Raw genomic sequence first — 21,988 nt, 5'->3', positions numbered from 1 at the left:
TAAGCAAGAAACTTACACACAATTGCTTCTCTCGACTCAGGAGACTATAAATGAGTACCTGGTCATTGACTGGGGTGGTCAAGGCCGCTGGCTTGGCAGTAACATCATGCAGCAGACGGGTACACGTGTGGGCCTTGGTGTCCAGTCCTAGAGCTGCACCATAGTCAGTGTCTTTGGCCAAGCTCCAGGTGGATTGTAGTGCTAGCTTTTAAGCCTCTACATAGCTCATGGAGGCCCTGCCTCTAGAGGCAGGGGGAGCTATCTCCGTAACTGACCCTATGGTCGACGTCGAACGACATGGAGGGCTTAACATTTGTCCATTTTTATGTGCGTGTTGTGTGAGTGTGAGTGTGTCCATCCATCTGTTTGTCTATCTGTTTGCCTGTTTATCTGTTTGTCCAATTGTCTGTCCATCCATCCATCATTTTTTGGTTTACGTGTCTGTCTATTTGTCTGTCCATTTGTCTGTTTGTTTATCTCTTTGTCTGTCTGTCCGTCCATCCGGCTGTCTGTCTGTCTGTCTATTCATCCATCATTTTTTGGTTCATGTGTTTGTATGTTTATTTGTCTGTCCACCTGTGTACTGTTTGTCCAGCTGTATCAATCTATGAGACCCATCATGGCACAATGATGCTGGTAAAGCATCATCAGACTAACTCAAAACTATCATCCACCTACTATTAGTCCATCCTTTATAATTCATCTGTCTTTCTCATCAGTCTGTCTATTCATTTGTCTGTCTTTCTAATGTATGTGTCACTTCATTCTCAACAGGCACACGACTGGAACCTTTGTATGCACCAATTCGTCACAAGTTGGCTACAGCGTTGACCGCGTGGCATCCGTCTGACCCATCAGCGAGGATGATTTTGGAGCCTTGGAAAAACGTGAGATCATTAGTTTATGCTGCTGCTTGGCTCTCTGTGTAGTCGGTGTGTGTAGGTTTTCTCTCCGGGATCAATGGATGTGTTCTTGTTGAGGACTATTGTTCCCAAGTTGATCATCTGTTTGAATGAGTTGACTGTCAGTCCACAGAAGCAGGAACTGGGTGAGAGACATGCAGATAGACATACATACATACATACATACATACATACATACATACAGATAGACAGACAGACAGACAGACACACACAGACACACACACACACACACACACACACACACACACACACACACACACACACACACACACACACACACACAAAACAACCAGGTGGTTCGTACCAACAGAAACTAAGGAAATCATTTCTTCCAGAACCATTCAATTATGTCATGGCATGGCAAGGCATGATCTCCGATCATCACTTTGCCAGTCTCTTCGAGAAACATTTCTTTCCCAAGTGGATGCAAGTTCTGTGTGCTTGGCTTTCTAATAGCCCCAACTACGATGAAGTCACAAGATGGTAAGTATTGTATACTTTGCCTGCCTGTTTGGTACAGTCTGTCACATGTATGTCTGTCTGTCCATGTGTCTGTCTGTTTGTCTGTCTGTTGTCTGTCTGTCCATATGTCTGTCTGTATGTCCATATGTCTGTATGTCTGTCTATGTGTCTGTCTGTATGTCTGTCTATGTGTCTGTCTGTCTGTCTCTCTGTCCATCTGTCTGTCTGTCTCTCTGTCCACCCTTCCGTTTGTCTGTTTGTCTACTCATCTAACTTCATTCACTCTCTGTCTGTCCATCTGTCCATCAATCAATTTGTCTGTGTGCTCATCTGTCTATCTGTTTGTCTATCTATCTTAATCATCACTCAGCTATTGTCTCTCCATTGTATTACTATTCACTTTTGAATGTGAAGGTATCTTGGGTGGAAGTCAATGTTCAATGAGACATTACTGAACACACCAGCAATTAAAAGTGGACATTGTAACTCTACTGCTGTAACAACTTTGTTAATATCAATATTTTGCAGCTCAGTTTGGTATTGCTCTGGATATAATGAATCGAGCGGTTGCTGCACCTGGATCTGTTAAGCAGCCAGGCGACAGGGAAAATGTTGCGTATTTCACTGCAACTGAGAGACGGTTAGTTGATTCACTTACTCTTGTTTTACATCCTTTATTGTTTCACAGACAAACAGACAGACAGACAGACAGACAGACAGACACACACACACACACACACACACACACACACACACACACACACACACACACACACACATCTTGATGGACAGTCACAGACAGACAGACAGATCTATTGGTTGCCTTGAATGATGTACAAAGCGCTTCTTTGCTGCTTCGGTACTGTCATGTGCCTCGCCTGAACCATTTAGCTAGAACTGTTTGTCGTAGTCTGCTTTCAGAGGCAGCTGAAATTCACGATCTACAAACTCGCTCAGTCTTCTCCAGTTTGTTATCCTGTGATCATCTCAGTGATTCCGTGTGGTGGCAGGCTTCTCTACTCATCCGTCTGGGAGGTTTTGGTCTGTCCTCAGTCAAGTCTGTTTCACCTTGTGCCTTCTTGGGTTCATGGGTTCAGGCTCTTGTTTACTTGCCTATACGATTCCCCAATTTGAAGTCATTTATAGACTCCTTTCTTGCAAGTCCATCAGAATTTCCTACGGGTATTGTGTTAAGCAGCCTCATTCCTGCTGCCAGTAAGTTATCAGATTACCTTCCAGAAAACAACAAGCTCCAAAAGAGGTTATTTTCTGAGTTAGCTGAATCTTCACTCAACAACGTTCTGAAAGCGTCTGTTTTGATGAGGGATGCTGCTCATTTTTGTTCTCTAACTGGTAAAGGTGCCGGTGCCTGGATTAGTGCGGTTCCTTCCTCTGCATGCTTTGCAATTGACTCTTGCGTATATCGCTTGGTGTGCATGCTGAGGTTAGGTTTACCGGTTTGCTCATCCAAATGGTTAAGTTTATGTGAATGTGGAGCTGCTTTGGATGATACTGCATATCATCTTTCGTCTTGTAAATTTGTTGGAGGGCCCATTTGGTGCCATATATCTATTGCAGGGGTTTGGACAGATTGTCTCAGGGAGCTTCACTTACCATGCAGAAGGGAACCTAGGCATCGGTATTCCAAGTCTGAAGATAGGCCTGATATTGTGTCGTTGGATCAATTGATCTGGATATCTCGCTGGCACACCCATGGAGTGGTGAGGTCTTCCCATCATCTGCTAAAATTGACGGTGCAGCGGCGAAATGCAGAGAGAAGAAGAAATCGAAATACAAGGGTCAGAGGCTTCCAGATGGTGAGCAAGTTATCTTGAAGCCGCTTGTACTCGAACTTTTCGGTAGATGGGGCGAGGGGGGGAAATTTCTTCAGTCTCTCGCTTTGCATTCACAGGATGAATCTGGTCGGCGCAACACTGCCGAGTTCCTAGACTATTGGAGATAGAGATTCAGCGTACAATTGCAACGGTGTTGTGGCCGCGTAATCCAGCGCAAGATGTCATCGTCATGCTGGAAGATTGCCTGACATACTGTTGTTCGTCTTAGTGTAGTTTAGCCTTAGCTTTTGTTTTGTTTTGTTCTTGTAGTTTGCAGTAGTGTTATATTTGGAACTGTGGTTGTTTCTAGTTTTAGTTGTTTTAAGTCCTGGTATATGTTTGTTAGCTTGTCGTCATTGTAATGTTCAATCATTTGAAGAATATAATACCTTTGACAGACAGACAGACAGAAAGACAGACAGAAAGACAGACAGACAGATAGACAGACAGACAGACAGACAGACAGACAGACAGACAGACAGACACACACACACACACACACACACGCATCCTGATGGACAGACAGACAGACAGACACACACACACATATTCTGATGGACAGACAAACGAAAGTACATTAGAAACACAAAATTTCTGCCTTCGTTCTGTACATCATGATCCATCACTTACTGTATTTCTCTTCAATTATTTTTGTTTACAGCAAAGCTGAGGCAGCTGCCAGTATGGCTGACAAGAGAGTAGGTCAAGGACAGGTGCAGAACTTTCTATCAGCGAGCAGGTCTTGTTTTTAGGTTAATGTCGGATGTTACAGGTTGGTGCACCACAGACAGCGTCAACAGACAGCTTGCGATTTATTGATCTTGTGCAAAAAATTGTAAGTCTTGGTGCTTGTTTGTTTAATTGTATGAGAAGAATCCACTGTTTGAAACAGACAGACAGACGGACGGACAGACAGACGGATGGACTGACAGACTGACGGACAGATGGACAGACTGACAGACAGACAGACAGACAGATAGAGAGACAGACAATTTGTTGCAGACAGACAGTTTCTTTGGAAGACCTCCTTAGCAATACAAAAGGCCTTCAAAAGAAACTGTCGCAGAACCACTTTAACACCATCACATCCGAACTACTAGGAAATACAAATTCACTTCGACAGGCTGCTAGACTCAGATCGTTGCAGGGCAAAGCTGCTGGATCTTGGCTTGAAGCTGTCCCAACCTCTCCCAAGTTTGCACTAAAACCCGCTAACTTCCGACTAGAAACTCGATTGAGATTGGGCTGCAGCATGCCTATGTCTTCAGCAATTGAAAGACGCGAGTGTAGCAAGGTCAATGACAGAGAAGGCTATCACCTTCTAACCTGTAAAACTGGAGGCGGACCCATCTGGTCCCATGAATCAGTAGGAAATGTGTGGTGTGATAGTTTACAAGACCTAATCATAACGCACAGAAGAGAACCCAGAAACATTTACGAAGGAAGCAATTCTCGTCCTGATATCATAGCATTCAATGCCCAATCTGGATATGATATTGAGCTGGACATATCTCTTGCCCACCCGTGGAATGAGGACATCATCTTACAAGCCTCTATGGTGGATGGAGCCACTGCTGCCAAAAGAGAGTCACAGAAGACGGAAAAATACGGCAAAGAGAGTGATGCTATGGGAAATGTATCCAATTGCATCCCTCTGGTTTTTTAGCATTACGGCCGCTGGGGATGGAAGGCCCACCAATTTCTACATCATCTGTCCCTATTATCTGTAGATGAAGATAGACACCCAAACAGTGGCGAGTTCAAGACATACTGGAGACGCTGCCTGTCCGTTAGCCTCCAGAGATGCAACGCACAAGTGCTCTCAAGGAAACTATGTCGACTTTCTTTTAGCAAGAACAGTTGTACTGCTTATAGCGTACAGTTAATTAATCGTCCTACGTAGTAAGCGGCCATAAGGGTCGCCGGACATTTAGAATGTAATAGTGTTGAAATTTTAAATATATGTATTGACAGACAGACAGACGGACGGACGGACAGACAGACAGACAGATAGAGAGACAGACTGACTGACAGACAGACGGATGGACAGACTGATGGACAGAAAGACAGATGAGAGACAGACAGACAGATAGAGACAGACAGACAGATGAGAGACAGACAGACAGACAGACAGGGACAGACAGATGAGAGACAGACAGACAGATAGAGACAGACAGACAGACAGACAGACAGACAGAGACAGACAGATAGAGAGACAGACAGACAGACAGACGGACGGACTGACAGACAGATTTGTTTTATTGTCATCAAACGTCACTACTTACATCACTTGCTGCAGTACTAAAAGACGGACGGATGGACAGACTGATGGACAGAAAGACAGATGAGAGACAGACAGACAGATAGAGACAGACAGACAGACAGATGAGAGACAGACAGACAGACAGACAGAGACAGACAGATAGAGAGACAGACAGACAGACAGACAGACGGACGGACAGACGGATGAACGGACAGACAGACAGAGACAGACAGACAGAGACAGACAGACAGACAGACAGACAGACAGAGACAGACAGACAGACAGACAGATAGACAGACAGACAGATAGATGGACAGACTGATAGACAGACAGACAGACAGACAGATGGACGGACAGATGAACAGGCAGACAGACAGAGACAGACAGACAGATAGAGAGACAGACAGATAGACTGACTGACTGACAGACAGACAGACAGACAGATGAGAGACAGACAGACAGACAGATAGAGACAGACAGACAGACAGACAGAGACAGACAGATAGAGACAGACAGATAGAGACAGACAGACAGAGACAGACAGACAGACGGACGGACGGACAGATGAATGGACAGACAGACAGATAGAGACAGACAGACAGAGACAGACAGATAGAGACAGACAGACAGAGACAGACAGACAGAGACAGACAGACAGACGGACGGATGAGCGGACAGACAGACAGAGACAGACAGACAGGGACAGACAGACAGAGACAGACAGACAGATAGAGACAGACAGACAGACAGACGGATGGACGGACAGACAGACAGACAAACAGAGACAAACACACATACATACATACAGACAGACAGACAGACTAACACACACACACACACACACACACACACACACACACACACACACACACACACACACACACACACCAGCATCTGTACAATAAACTCCATCATTGCTGTTTCTCCAGGCTGAAGACAGTGGCGTTCTATTCGTGCCAATACACGGTCGTCGACACGAAGGCAAGCAGCTCTACAACATCGGCAAACTAACACTGTACATCGACCGTAGTGTAATATTTATATCAACAAGTCGCGACAGCTGGACGCCGGTCTCCTTAGACAAATTGCAACAAATGATTCAGTGATGTTCCACCACACTTTCTCTGTACTGTACAATAGATGTATCATTATTTTTTCATACACTCGTGGCTGTCCATGTCAGTTCCTTGAACGTTTCCCCATGTCTCGCCATCAGAGTCACTCGTCTTCGTTGGTCATTGAACTGGTGGGTTGATCCGACTGTTACCCACGGGACGAGATTCTGTGCTGCTGAGTTCATGAGGAATTGTGTGAGTATGGACGACAAGTTGCTTTTAGCTTGTGCTTGTTGTGGCTCGGTCCATTGCACTGTGCATAGTGCAACGGCTGATGCTAATGAGCGTGATGCATTGAGGGCAGCGGCTGTGAACCTGAAATGCAAGGGACTACTCAACTGGTTGTCTGTCTGTTTCGGAATGGTTTTTGAATTTATGCTAATTGTGAGACAAGCACGTTGTTGGCTCTTTAATTAATTAATGTGCGTGAGTAGGCGGAGACCCACTAACGTGCGCTAGGAGCAAAACCCTGCCCCTTTAACGTGCGTTAAAATCAGGTCCACACTGATAGGTTCTTGTCTGTCTGTCTGTCTGTCTATTTGTCTGTCTGTCTGTCTATTTGTCTGTCTGTCTGTCTGCCTATTTGTCTGTCTGTCTGTCTGTCTATTTGTCTGTCTGTCTGTCTATTTGTCTGTCTGTATGTCTATTTGTCTTTCTGTCTGTCTATTTGTCTGTCTGTCTGTCTGTCTTTGTCTGTCTGTCTGTCTGTCTATTTGTCTGTCTATTTGTCTGTCTGTCTGTCTATTTGTCTGTCTGTCTGTTTGCCGGTCTGTCTGTCTGTCTGCCTGTCTGTCTGTCTATTTGTCTGTCTATTTGTCTGTCTGTCTATCTGTCTGTCTATACAAAACATTAACTTTGAATTCTACGCACATTTAAAATACTATTCATTGCACCAATACTTGCTACAACCGTTTCCATAGCAAAAACATTTACACAATCACATTGAAATTAACTTATGACGTCATCCACATACCCTGTTGCGCTAACCAACATCGCCAGGGTCGGTAGGAATTGAGCAACGGCGGTCGCGTGCAGCTCTCTTACTGCGTCTGGACCGACTCTTTTGTTTATGCATTTGCACTGCCCGACGACGGGAACGCTCTCGTCGTCCGGTGATCGCCAAAATCCGCGAAAATCGATTCCGCGGTCGTGCGGCCCTCCCGTGTGTTTCAACACGAAGCGATACGATGAGAGTAGTGCTACGACGCTGTGCTCGAACGCACGACCTCGCACGACGCTAGAAATGCCCGCCATTTAGCAAAATTATTATGCAGCACTTATGACCAAATATGGATATCTGGTTGAATGCGCGCGTTAGACCGCGTGTCTTTCCGCCAAAGCGTCAGTGAATGAGTCTGCTAAATTATTTACAGCGCTGTGTTCGAACGCACGACCTCTAACGACGCTAGAAATGCCTACCATTTAGACAAACACGCTATGTACGACAATCACAACTTAAATAGTTTAGTTATGCGCGCGTTAGACGTCAGTACGTGTCACGTGTCTATTCCCGCCAAAAGCGTCAGAGAAGCGTTGCCAACGAAGTAGCAACGAGACGGCCAATGGAAAGCCACTACGAGGAAGACAGAGGTGAGAGTTGTTCTTGAACTCATTGCCGCACGTCTAGCAAGTGCTCGTGTGTAGAAACGTGTAGGAAGTTTTTGACGGATTTTTACGTTGATCGCGTGGACGATCGCGGCCAGAAGCGGAAAGACTTCAAATATGCTGATCAATTGGTTGAGAGAAATTTTGCTGGCACGTGTGAGTGATGTGGTAATGTTCTGTGTTGGGTTCTGTGTGTCAGACGAAATTGGCCAATCGGGAAGAAGTTGCCATGACGATTGAGTTGGATGACGTAGCAGAGGTAGGGTGGAAGTTGGTTGGTCTGGTTTTTGTTTTTCGATTTTTGTCGGTTTGCGTGTCTGTCTGGTGATTGGGAAGTCAGTGGGTCAGTTGGTTGGTTGGTCTGTCTGTCTGTATGTCTGTCTGTCTGTCTGTCTGTTTGTCTGTCTGTCTGTCTGTTTGTCTGTCTGTTTGTCTGTCTGTTTGTCTGTCTGTCAATCTATCTGTCTGTCCATTCGTTTGTCTGTCTGTCTAACTGTCACCTAATCATGGTGATTTAGATAGATTATTTGATTTTGACATTCAAATTCAAGTCCATTAGTTAATGACTTTGTTGCTTGCAAGGACTGATTTGTATTTTAAAAATCCTAACATATGTACAAGTAGAATCTGTATGAGAATAAATTATCTGTCTGTCTGTCTGTCTGTCTGTCCATTCGTCTGTCTCACTACATACATTTTCCATTTAAATCAAACGTTTACATCATGAGCAACTTAACACAACGTCTGTCTGTCTGTCTGTCTGTCTGTCTGTCCATTTGTTTGTCTCAATACATACATTTTCCATTTAAATCAAACCTAACACAATGTCTGTCTGTCTGTCTGTCTGTCCATTTGTCTGTCTGTCTGTCTGTTCATTTGTCTGTCTGTCTATCTCTCTGTATGTATGTATGTCTGTCTGTCTGTCTGTGTCTGTCATTTTCTTTAATAAATATGTTTGATTATTCTCACAAAATTAAGCTTGACAATCAAATTCATCATTTTACAGCAAGATCAAGATCTGGCTGATAGAATAACTCAAAACACTAAACGGTACGTCAGCCTGTTTGAAGACGCAGTCGACGAGCTACTGCCACAATACAGAACAGGAGAGGTGATCAACAATCCCTGCATACTAACTCACTCGTCTACTCACCCACCTGTCTACCCATCTAAAACATGGTGTTGTGTCTCCTTGTAGCCTTCACACAAAGACATTCTTGACACATACATTGAGCATCGATTGTTGGTTGAATCTCGTCGCGCTCCAGAACGAGACGGAGATCGCGACCCACGCAATCACTATCCACCAGAGCTGCTACGACGATAGTAAGATGACTTATGCTGTTGTATGGAATTAGATAATGGGAAGATTGACATGATGTGTGTGCCTGCTGGACAGACTGGTAGACAGACAGAAGGGTTGGGTGTGTGTTGGGTGGTGATGAGGAGGGGGATAGTTATTCTGTAAGTGGATGACGGACGGGTAGATGCAGTGTGTTGACAGACAGACGTAGATGGACAGACAAATGTACGGATAGACAGACGTATGGGCAGAGAAATTAGTAGACAGACATTTTGGACGGATAGACAGATAGACAGACACACACACACACACACACACACACACACACACACACACACACACACACACACACACACACACACACACATGCATACAGAGAGACAGCTGCTTGTTTATTTTACAGTTTAGTGTGAGTGTACTAGTTTCAATGTATGAAATATATGTATTTGACAGACAGACAGACAGACAGACAGACAGACAGACAGACAGACAGACAGACATGCACACACACACACACATACACACAGACCAACAGATAGACTGACAAACAGACATACAGACAGACACAAGAACAGACAGACAGACATTCAGACAGACAGATTATTTTATTGTTACAGATCCTCTACTTGTACACATCCTAAACTTCTATGATAAACCAGTCCTTCACAGTGCAACACTTTAAAACATTAGTGGACTTGGATCTGTACATTAAAGTCAAAAAGCTTGTCCATGTCATTCTTTGTTTCTGAAACTCTTGACAACTTTTTGAGGATTACTTTTGCATTGCATCTTTCAAGAATCAAAGAGAACCGTTTCCTCCAAAAAGTTTTGAATTGTTCTGCACTACGACAGACAGACAGACAGATTTTGGTTTGTAGGCTGCGTAGGGGAGCTTTTTAATGCTACTTGTTATTTGTGTAATTGTAATTGTAGCTGTGACACTTGTTGTTCATTAGCTGTTACTTTAGTTTCACTTGTATTAGCTTTGATGTATAAAAATATATGAAAATTTAACAGACAGAAAGACAGACAGACAGAGGCATACATACATACATACATACATGTTTTGTTTGTTTGTACATACGTACATACAAGAGCCCCTAAGGCCCAGGTTTGATACTGCAATGACTAAACTTGCTATACTCTAAACTTTCAACAGTCACTCTATCATGTCACTAGGTACGTCATACTTGCTGTACTTCATACTTCATACTTGCTGGACAGAACTGACACTCCGGAGAGAGAGGCAATTGTATGTTAGTTTCTTGTTCAAGGGAATTTATGTATGTGGCCCTCCCGCACTCAAACTCTGACCCGAAGGTCCTGGATGTTGCCAATCTCCAATTGCACACTCTAACCAATTGAGCCACATACATACATACATACATACATACATACAAAGAGACAGAGACAGACAGACGGATGGATGGACAGACAGAAAACAGACAGGCAGAGATATCCTGTTAAATGCGTGCGGTGCATAATTGTTTACCTTTGCCTCTTTCAGTGAAGTCTATTTTCGTCACATGTCGACTGTGAAGTCGTTGTCGATTCGAAACGTGAAGGCTGACAACATCGGGAAGCTGGTGACTGTCCGCGGCATTGTGACCAGATCAACTGAAGTGAAACCGATGATGAAAGTGGCAACGTACACGTGTGACCAATGCGGAGCCGAGACATACCAACCGGTTAGTTGATATCAATAGAAGATATGAATGCTGGGTATATGATTGATGCAAATAGGATGACTTTGATGGACAGACAGACAGGTGGACATATGGACATATGGACAGACAGACAGACAGACAGACCAATGGACAGACACACACACACACACACACACGCACGCACAGAGGGAGGGAGGGAGGGAGGGAGAGAATGACGGATGGACAGACATACAGACAGAGAGACAGATTGATGGACAGACATACAGACAGAGAGACAGATTGATGGACAGACATGCAGACGGACAGACAAACAGATGGGCAGACAGACAGACAGACAGACAGATGGACAGACATGCAGACAGACAGACAGATTGATGGACGGATAGACAGATGGACAGACACACACAGACACAGATGGACAGACGGGCAGACAACAGACGGACAGTTGGATAGACGGACTTGCTGTACAAACTTGCTGATAGACAGACACGGACACATTTAAACACCAGACAAACGAAATAGACAGACAGAAAGACAAGAAACCTACAAACACAGACTTCAACACACACAAAAATCCATCAATCCTCACATCTCATCACGCATCACTCACTCACATTATTGCATATCCAGATTGGCGGTCCAACCTTCATGCCTCTCTTTCTATGCCCAAGTCAAGAATGTTCTACCAACCGATCGGGCGGTCGTCTTTACCTACAAACACGCGGATCCAAATTTGTCAAATTCCAAGAGCTTCGAGTGCAAGAACATGTAGACATTTTTGTGTTGCAAAGTTGTATGGAAATTTTTTTATGATTTTTGTTTTTGTTTGTTTGTAGAGCAATCAGGTGCCGGTTGGTAATATACCACGTAGTATGACTGTGTATTGCAGGGGTGAGGTGACTCGGCAGGCGACGCCAGGGGATCATGTTTGTGTTACGGGTGTATCTTTGATGTCATGAGTGGTGATGTCTAGTTGGCCTGTGTGTTAGTCTTTTTGTTTGTTTGTTGGTTTGGTTGGTTGTTAGTTAGTTTGGTTGTTTGTTTGTTAGTTTGTTTGTTAGTTTGCTTGCTTGTTTGTCTGTTTGTTTGCTTGTTTGTTTGTTTGTTTGTTGTTAGTTTGCTTGCTTGTTTGTCTGTTTGTTTGTTTGTTTGTTTGTTTGTTTGTTTGTTTGTTTGTTTGTTAGTTTGCTTGTTTGTTTGTTTGGTTGTTTAGTTGTTTGTTTGTTTGTTTGTTTGTTAGTTTGCTTGCTTGCTTGTTTGTCTGTTTGTTTGCTTGTTTGTTTGTTTGGTTGTTTAGTTGTTTGTTTGTTTGTTTGTTAGTTTGCTTGCTTGTTTGTCTGTTTGTTTGCTTGTTTGTTTGTTTGCTTGTTTAGTTGTTTGTTTGTTTGCTTGTTTAGTTTTTTGTTTGTTAGTTTGCTTGCTTGTTTGTCTGTTTGCTTGTTTGTTTGTTTGTTTGTTAGTTTGTTTGTTAGTTTGCTTGCTTGTTTGTCTGTTTGTTTGTTTGTTTGTTTATTTGCTTTGTTTGTTTGCTTGTTTGTTTGCTTATTTGTTTGTTTGTTTGCTTATTTGTTTGTTTGTTTCTTTGCTTGTTTGTTTGTTTGTTAGTTTGTTTGTTTGGTTGTTTAGTTGTTTGTTTGTTTGTTTGTTAGTTTGCTTGCTTGTTTGTCTGTTTGTTTGCTTGTTTGTTTGTTTGCTTGTTTAGTTGTTTGTTTGTTTGGTTGTTTGTTTGTTAGTTTGCTTGTTTGTTTGCTGGTTGTTTGCTTGTTTGTTTGCTGGTTGTTTGCTTGTTTGTTTGTTTGTTTGTCCATTTGTATCCTTTGTTTTCTACTCACCCACCTTACCAACGCTTGCAACCTTAACCAATCATCAGATATTTCTTCCCAGAATGAAGACAGGTTTCAGACAGTTGGTATCTGGTCTTCTCTCAGACACATTCTTGGATGCACATGTGAGACACATCTAAACAAGATAACATTCACACACACACACACACACACACACACACACACACACACACACACACACACACACACACACACAACACTCACACACTTTATGTTGTCCACAGTGCATATGGAAGGTGAAGAAAACAGATGAAACGGAATCACCCAGTGATGCTCTGTCTGATGCAGAAGTGCAGGCATTAAGTGGAGGTTTGGTTGTTCGTGTTTTTGTCTTGTTTGCTTGTTTGTTTCCAGTTCACCTCGTTTGTCTATAGAACAAGATTTCTACGAGAAGCTTGCATACTCTCTTGCACCTGAGATATACGGCCACGAAGATGTGAAGAAGGCTTTACTGTTGTTGCTTGTGAGTGGCCTGGATAGGAATCCACATGGAATGAGAATTAGAGGTAATGATAACGGCGGTTCTGTGTTGCTGTGGATTCTCTGTGTTTATATATATCTCTCTCTCTCTGTGTTTGTGTGTTGTTGGATGTAGGGAGTATTAATATTTTACTGATGGGAGATCCGGGTGTGGCGAAGAGTCAGTTGTTGGGTTATATAGATCGACTTGCACCGAGGAGTGAGTTGTGTGTGTGTGTGTGTGTGTGTGTGTGTGTGTGTGTGTGTGTCTGTGTGTGTGTGTGTGTGTGTGTGTGTGTGTGTGTGTGTGTGTGTGTGTCTGTTCATTTGTCTGTTTGTCTGTCTCTGATTTTTGATTTGTATCAACCACTTTCTATCCTTTAGGTCAATATACTACAGGCAGAGGAAGCTCGGGCGTTGGGCTAACTGCCTCTGTGATGAAAGACCCGGTTACAAATGAGATGGTGCTTGGTCAGTTGCAAACACACACACACACACACACACACACACACACACACACACACACACACACACACACAAACACACACGCACACACACACACACTTGATGTTAAATTCAATTCATGTGTTTTGTATTCTCAGAGGGTGGTGCATTGGTATTGGCTGATCAAGGCGTTTGTTGCATTGACGAATTTGACAAAATGATGGAAGCTGACCGAACATCTATCCATGAAGTCATGGAGCAACAGACTGTGTCAATCGCTAAAGTGAGAACACACACACACACACACACACACACACACACACACACACACACACACACACACACACACACACAAACATTTGTGACATTTTGAATGCAAACACATAACATCTTCAACCATATCTGCACACCAAAGTGTGTGCAACATCCACACTGTGACAGCCAAACATGCTGACCTGAACACAATTATTAAATGCAATACAAAGCCAAGTAGTGTTCTAAAATAATTGATTTTGATATTAATTTTTATAATTACTGTTTGTGTGTATTTAGTGATTTTAATTTTTTATTTTATTTTATTTTTATGTTTATTTGTCATGGAATGTGATGTGGCTGGGTTTAGGCTGGAATTATGACGACACTCAATGCTCGTGTGTCTATTCTTGCTGCTGCTAATCCTGCATATGGGAGATATAATCCAAAGAAGAGTGCGGAGGCAAACATTCAGCTTCCAGCTGCTCTCCTGTCGAGGTTTGACTTGTTGTGGCTCATACAGGATAAACCGGATGCTGAGAGTGATTTGAGGTTTCTGTTTGTGTGTTTGTTTGTTTGTTTGTATGTTTGCTTGTGTGTGTTTGTGTATTTGTTTGTTCGTGTTTGTGTATTTGTTTGTTTGTGTTTGTGTGTTTGTTTGTATGTGTGTTTGTCTGTTTCTTTGTCTGTTTGTTTGTTTATGTGTGTGTTTGTTAGTGTTTCTTTGTGTGTGTGTTTGTTTGTGTGTGTGTTTGTTAGTGTTTGTTTGTGTGTGTTTGTTTATGTGTGTGTTTGGTAGTGTTTGTTTGTGTGTGTGTGCACGCACAGACATGCGCGTGCAAAGCAATACACAGTTTTGTTGTGCAAACAAGAGTAAAGCAGGGCTGTGTATTAGCACCCACTCTGTTTGCTGTTTGTTGCTGCAATGCTAAATGAAATGAATGGTTGAGCTGAAAATAGAGGAGTCTCAATTCAATATCGTATGGATGGTGGTTTATTCAATCTTTACAGATTTATGACGAAATCTAAAACTGTAACCACAAAATTAAGAAATCTGCTTTTTGCAGATAACTGTGCTCTGGTAGCACATTCTGCAGATGATATGCAAGAAATTGTAAACTCTTTTTTTTCAAAAGCAGCTATCAGTTTTGGATTGCAAAGAAATATCAAGAAAATGGAGTGCATGTTTCAGCCAATTCCTTGTACAGTAAATGCTGGCAAGGACATTTTTGTAACAATCAAGATTATGGAGTCAACAAGGAATAAGAATAAAGACTAAAATCAAAGTTTACAAAGCAGTTGTCCTTGTAACTCTTTTGTATGGATCACAAGCATGGACGCTATATAGAAGAAATATTCAGGATCTAGAAAAATTTCACCTTCGCTGTCTGCATCAAATAATGAAAATTCATTGGTCGGAAAGAGTGACAAACATAGAAGTTCTGCAAAGAGCTGAAATAGCAGGAATTGAATACGTGTTGACTCAACAGCAACTAAAATGGGTAGGTCATGTTGCAAGAATGGATGAGAGACGTTTACCAAAACAAGTGCTATATGGTCAGTTGTTAGATGCACCAAGAAAAGCTGGTGGTCAGAAGCTGAGGTTCAAAGACACTTTAAGACACAATCTACAGAATGTTGGTAGTGATCACAAGAAATTGGGAAATGATAGCATGTGACCGTTCAATGTGTGTGTGTGTGTGTGTGTGTGTGTGTGTGTGTGTGTGTGTGTGTGTGTGTGTGTGTGTGTGTGTGTGTGTGTGTGTGTGTGAACATACATGGATACATTCACACGTTCTTACAACCATCTCTTCCTACTCTCACATTTAGATTGGCACAACACATCACGTACGTCCACCAAAACTCAGTCCAACCACCAGCTCACTTCGAAGCCTTAGACATGAAAGTAATGAGGTAACAAACCCACCTACCATCCACCTTCATCTCCAATTTCTCACTCGTTATTTTCATCAGTCGCTACATTGCACTATGCAAGACCAAGGAGCCAGTAATTCCAGAGGCTTTGACTGATTACATCACAGGAGCTTATGTTGAAATGCGGAAGGAAGCTCGAAATGAACGAAACAATTTCAACAACACTTATATCTCTGCTCGAACGTTGTTGGCTATTTTACGTCTCTCAACGGCTTTGGTAAGGAATTCTTATTCGTTTGAGTTCTGCAAGGCTTGGAGGTTGTGAAGATAGGAATGAGTGTAAGGTGTGGGGAATAGATTGGGTGAAGCGAGAAATCCAGATGAACAGACGAATGGTTCAATAGGTTGACAGACAGACAGACAAACATAGATGGACGGACAGGCAGACAGACAGACAGACAGACAGACAGACAAACATAGATGGACGGACAGGCAGACAGACAGACAGACAGGCAGACAGACAAACAAAGATGGACGGACAGGCAGACAGACAGACAGAGACAGACGGACACACAGATAGACAGACAGATAAGACAAGACAGAGACAGACGGTCACACAGATAGACATACAGACAAGACAAAGACAGACAGACACACAGATAGACAGACAGACAAGACAAAGACAGACAGAGACACTGATAAACACAGACAGACACACACACAGATAAACAGACAGACAGACAGACAGACAGATGATAGTGTCAGACAATCAAACTCGATACACTTCCAACCGTTTAATCTAATTTCTTCATTGCTTGTAGGCCAGACTGCGTCTTGCCGATGTGGTCGAACGCGAGGACATCAACGAAGCCATGAGACTCATGGAAATGTCAAAGTACTCTCTCTATGCCGACGAAACAAGCAGCAGGTAGTTTACTCATTTTTCTATTTATTGCTGCAATCTGCTCACAATGAGCTGCTTCTGTGTAGAACAGCCAAACCAGTAGACGCTATATATCGTATTGTACGTGAAATCTCAGACGCCAAGTCACTTCGGTGAGTTCACTCATCGTTATTTATCATGTAGAGATTTGTTTGTTTAGTTTAAATGTTTACAATCTGTATTAGTTTATGTATTTATTTATTTTATTATTTTTTTTATTATTTAATTATTTTATTATTTATTTATTTTATTATTTATTTATTTTATTATTTATTTATTTTATTATTTATTTATTTTATTTTATTATTTTATTATTTATTTATTTTATTATTTAATTATTTTATCTATTTATTTTATTATCTATTTATTTTATTATTTAATTATTTTATTTATTTTATTATTTATTTAATTATCTATTTATTCTATTATCTACTTATTTTATTATTTATTTAATTATCTATTTATTTTATTATCTGTTTATTTTATTATTTATTTTATTATTTATTTATTTTATTATTTATTTTATTATTTATTTATTTTATTATTTACAAGCCATGTAGCCCATTCTTTGCCCGGGCCCATTAGTTAAGTTAATTAACACAATTCCAGCGTCTAGACTCTTGGGGCATAATAAAATTCGATTATCCAAGCGGAGACGCCCATGGATGACGATAAAGTGGATGTCCGTCATTGGAACATTGAGTTTTATGGCAGAAATTCTTTGGAAAAAGCTTCGAGCAGTAGTTGTCAACCATACAAGACGAATTTTTGTTGAGGAGTCCGCATGGTCCGTGGATCATGTTAGCCATGACATCACCGACAAAGTAAATTTGAGCAAATTTAGCAGTAGAATTTTCTGGAGGAGCAAGACTTCTGATAGAATGATAGATTTGTCCCTGAACTTTGAAACAGGGATTCCAACCGGTGCGAGCTTTAATTTCATTGCATCCAAAGGACGTCATCTGAAAAGCCGAGTTATACGCTCGCGTGTTTGAGAGGAAATGTTGTGCTTCTTTGTTCCAAAAGGAGATGGACCAATGGGGTAAGCGGTTTGGGTGTGGCGGGTAACAAAACTTTTCCGCCACTGCAGCAGATGCCTGGTGGTTCCTTCTTCCCTGTCAGTGCTTCGCAATGTTTGCACTTGATGTTCATTTTGCCAATGTTGTTAGGAGTAGGCTTCAGTGTAAGATATCTAATAGAAACGTTTAGTAAATGATGGCAACATGCAAGATAGAGGAGAACCTGTACGCCAAAAGACCGTTTGTGGTATTGCTATAACTATGATTTTATATAAGCATTGATAACGGTATGCATTGCCTACATAGACACAGTTCCAAAAAGGAGACAACTTGGTTAGAAAGTATAAGAATATTTTAGAAGTACGTGATTATTGACGCACATGCTAAGTGCGTGTTGAGAAAGACAGCGGTGGTCATCGTTAGCTCTTTCGTTGACTGGAGAAGTTTTAGTAGTAGCTTTCGTGATCCATCGACGGGCACTGCACTGGCGCTGTGAGTCAAGCCGGCGAGTAGCTTCGTTATCTTTTTCCTGTCGCAGTGATAACTTTCATCGCTTTGCCTTTGACGACATAGCAGACAGACAGCGCTTTTCGGGAGGCATTTTGACAGTGTACAGGTGGGTTTGCTGTAATGACAACTTTTTGTCGCGCTTTAGCCAAAACAGCAGAGCGTTTGTGACGTCACAATATGCGACGCAACAATGAGTAGGCATAGGATGACATCAAGAAGTACAGATGAACGCCAGCAACACCTAGGTATAGGACACAGACTACCGAAAACGTCACCAGTTGCTATTGCAAACTGAGAAAAGGCCGCATGCTAAAGGAGAAGCAAGGAAGTGCAGCGGTTTGCGAGCGCATAGGGAACAAACTTTTTGTGACGTCATGATTTTCAAAAAAAAACCCAACACAAAGCAAAGTACAGGGTACTGGCCACTGCAAAAAGCACCAGTTGCTTTACGAAAGTAGAGAAGGTCATGTGCTAAAGGAGGAGCGGAAAGGAATTGCAGTTTGCGAGCAATTACGAAACAAAAATTCAAAATGGCTGCACCCATGGGCCTACTTTCCTTTATAGATATAGATTTATTACTTATTATTTATTTATTTATTTATTTACTATTTATATATTAATTATTTATTTGTGTCGCTATGCCCCTCCATGATGGGCAAGTGGGGTCTTTACCCCCATCTGGGCGCCCACCAACCCAGCAGGTGAGCCCAGCAGGATACATGTTTCTGTGTATTCCACACGGCGATCAATGACTAGCCAATTCGATATAGATTGCAGGCATTACGGTGACCGCAAACTCGATACAGCATGCCTAGTGGATATCAATGACCACCAGGAGAGCACTGAATGTCATTGTCAATGGACCGTTCCCCAGACCACAGAAACTGCCCAACGACTGAAACGAGTCATAGTCTCATGGATAAAGTAGAGAAACATGAGAGAGAAGGACAGACACATTTCATAAGTTACTGTCGTCACTGGGGTTTGAACCCCTAAATCTATTATTTAATTATTTTATTAATTATTTATTTACTATTTATATAAATAATAAATAAATAATTAATAAAAAATAATTAATTAAATAATTAAATAATAAAACAAATAAATAATAAATATTTATATATTTATTTATTATTTAATTATTTTTATTAATTAGTTATTTATTATTTTATTTATTATTAGTTTCATTATTTGTGTATTTATATTTTTATTAGTTAAATGTTTTGATTGAATAATGAAATTAGGTTGGAGGAGGCTCGGCAGCGTGTGCTTGCAAAGGGCTACACACCAGCTCAGTTCGATGAGTGTCTTGATGAGTATGAAAGGCTCAATGTGTGGCAGACCAACCACTCACGCACGAGGATTACTTTCATTCATTGATTTGTAACTTATATACGACGCATGCGTGTGATTTAGTGTGCCGCACTCTCATTGGATAAACAGCAATAGTCACGTGTTTAGTAATCACGTGTCTGTTGATGGTATACGGGACATTTCAGTGTACCGGATGTTTCTCTCAGTGAATATTATTTTCATTGCATGTTGCGCGGGCGTCGTTTCTTTCACGGAGGACACGTGTTGGAGTTCGACATGCGAGACACCGAACGTAGAAAAATGTTGGGGCTACGAGTCGGGCTGTACACCAGAAAAATGGATTTACGACGAAATTCAATGCGACGGAGCCCACCAACCACCCCTTTCAGGTAAGACAGAACGATTCTGGTATGACGCCGACTTCGGGTACGTCAAGAAGTATCGCGAAATGCAAACCATATGCGCACCGGAATTATCCGGGAACTCGGCGTCTCCCGACGTCGGCCAATCGGAGTTACGATGCGACGCGCACATGCGCATTTGCCACGCGACGAACTTGTACGCCGATTTCAGCAACCTTCGCATAGCACACAGCGCGGGCTCATACCGAGAGGACGTATTCGATGAGGGACAAATCGGTGGACATTGTCAGTACCACGAAAACCTCCATGACAGAGACAGTGAACACAAAGGTCCCGTATGGTCGTGGATATCCGAGCTACAGAGCTACAGATCACTCGACTTCCGGCCATTCAAACGGGACGGCTCGCCGGATCGCAGCCACTGCGACTTGGTCGAGACTCGTCCCGTCGTGTTCATGAAACTTGACGTCACCGTCAACATGTACCACCACTTCTGCGACTTCTTCAATCTCTACGCATCGCAGCACGTCAACGGCTCGTTCACCGACGACATACTAATCGTCGTGTGGGACACGCGGATGGTTCGCTGCGTCGACAGCCTATTCGGCGCGACGTGGAGCGCGTTTACTCGTCATGAGAGAAAGATGATCGCAGACTATGATGGTAAACGAGTCTGTTTCCGTGACGTCATGTTTGCTTTACTTCCCCGGATGAGACTCGGGTTGTATTACAGCTCGTTTATTACACCCGGATGTCGTAACAGCGGGCTGTTTAAGGCTTTTAATCGGCACATTCTTGCCCGATTGGGTATCAAGCAGCAACGCGTGTCGAGTGATGGGTTACTGCGGGTGACTCTTTTGGTCCGCGGGACGACCTACAGACGGATACTCAATGAGGACGAGTTGGTGGATGCTATGAGAAGTGATGGCTCGTATGACGTATCCGTTGTGAATTATAATTACAGCATTCCGTTCCTTCAACAGTTGAGTGTCACACAAAATAGCGACATTTTTGTTGGTATCCATGGAGCCGGTCTCACACACTTGCTCTTCTTGCCCGATTGGGCGACCGTATTCGACTTGTTTCATTGCCACGATCGTCGGTGTTATTACGATCTGTCGAGGCTTCGAGGAGTCGACTACGTAACCTGGGAGGATGAGGAAAAATTAGAGATGGTTGATATTAATCGGGAGTATGGAGGAGGATACGCTAAGTTTTCGAATTATCGTTTCAACGTCGAAGAGTTTATGCGTCTGCTGAAAGAGGCAGAGGCGGGCGTTCGTAGGAAATTGCAGCTTTATAATTTTTCACACATAAACGATGCAAGATAACAATCGCAGTGTGTGTGTGTGTAAAATCACGTGGTTTGGATCAGAGTGATGTCACAAATTTCTATGATGAAACAGAAGTTCATACTTTAGAGTGTAATTAGTACTGGCGGCGTAATGATGTAACTTATGTATGTAGCATCATATGTCCATACCTTCAAATGACAAAATTCAAGTTTCTCCCCAAATGTCTTGATGTTAGCATCCTGCTAGCCTCGCCCCAGTGCAGATTGCAACTCCTCCCCCTTCTCCTCCCTCCCCCTTCTCCTCCCTCCCCCTTCTCCTCCCTCCCCCTTCTCCTCCCTCCCCCTTCTCCTCCCTCCCCCTTCTCCTCCCTCCCCCTTCTCCTCCCTCCCCCTTCTCCTCCCTCCCCCTTCTCCCCCCCCGATGCAAGACTACATTGTAGTGATGATGACAGTGCATCAAGGGGGAAACCTAGACAGCCGGACAATTGGAATGCAGACC

General features: G+C 42.6%; 3 protein-coding genes across 3 annotated transcripts in view; all 3 read left to right on the top strand.

The window, feature by feature from the left end:
- The window catches only part of LOC134196582 (tuftelin-interacting protein 11-like), a 13,974-nt gene extending 6,990 nt beyond the window's left edge, over positions 1-6,984 (top strand). Inside the window, exons 16-23 of the mRNA XM_062665754.1 lie at positions 775-887; positions 943-1,048; positions 1,259-1,406; positions 1,800-1,858; positions 1,914-2,025; positions 3,882-3,933; positions 3,993-4,055; positions 6,413-6,984. Coding sequence (XP_062521738.1) covers positions 775-887; positions 943-1,048; positions 1,259-1,406; positions 1,800-1,858; positions 1,914-2,025; positions 3,882-3,933; positions 3,993-4,055; positions 6,413-6,589 — 830 coding nt within the window. The 3' untranslated portion in view covers positions 6,590-6,984. The remainder of the gene's footprint in view (positions 1-774; positions 888-942; positions 1,049-1,258; positions 1,407-1,799; positions 1,859-1,913; positions 2,026-3,881; positions 3,934-3,992; positions 4,056-6,412) is intronic.
- A 1,111-nt stretch (positions 6,985-8,095) lies between these two features.
- LOC134196177 (DNA replication licensing factor mcm7-like) lies at positions 8,096-20,043 on the top strand. Its single transcript, XM_062665249.1, has 20 exons — positions 8,096-8,188; positions 8,243-8,334; positions 8,403-8,462; positions 9,210-9,314; positions 9,402-9,529; positions 11,014-11,194; positions 11,804-11,941; positions 12,010-12,114; positions 13,044-13,121; positions 13,242-13,326; positions 13,392-13,523; positions 13,613-13,696; positions 13,861-13,947; positions 14,079-14,203; positions 14,543-14,724; positions 16,003-16,086; positions 16,147-16,324; positions 16,869-16,975; positions 17,038-17,103; positions 19,764-20,043. Exons 1-20 carry the CDS (start codon positions 8,161-8,163, stop codon positions 19,897-19,899), a joined length of 2,181 nt encoding a protein of 726 aa, XP_062521233.1. The 5' UTR covers positions 8,096-8,160; the 3' UTR covers positions 19,900-20,043.
- On the top strand, positions 20,027-21,735 carry LOC134196178 (EGF domain-specific O-linked N-acetylglucosamine transferase-like). Its single transcript, XM_062665251.1, has one exon. It carries the CDS (start codon positions 20,027-20,029, stop codon positions 21,524-21,526), a length of 1,500 nt encoding a protein of 499 aa, XP_062521235.1. The 3' UTR covers positions 21,527-21,735.
- Positions 21,736-21,988: the final 253 nt, after the last annotated feature.

The sequence above is a fragment of the Corticium candelabrum genome, chromosome 21, assembly GCF_963422355.1.
Source record: "Corticium candelabrum chromosome 21, ooCorCand1.1, whole genome shotgun sequence".
NCBI lineage: Eukaryota > Metazoa > Porifera > Homoscleromorpha > Homosclerophorida > Plakinidae > Corticium > Corticium candelabrum.
Note: the sequence above shows the minus strand (reverse complement) of the source record. Positions and strands in the feature narration are given on the sequence as shown.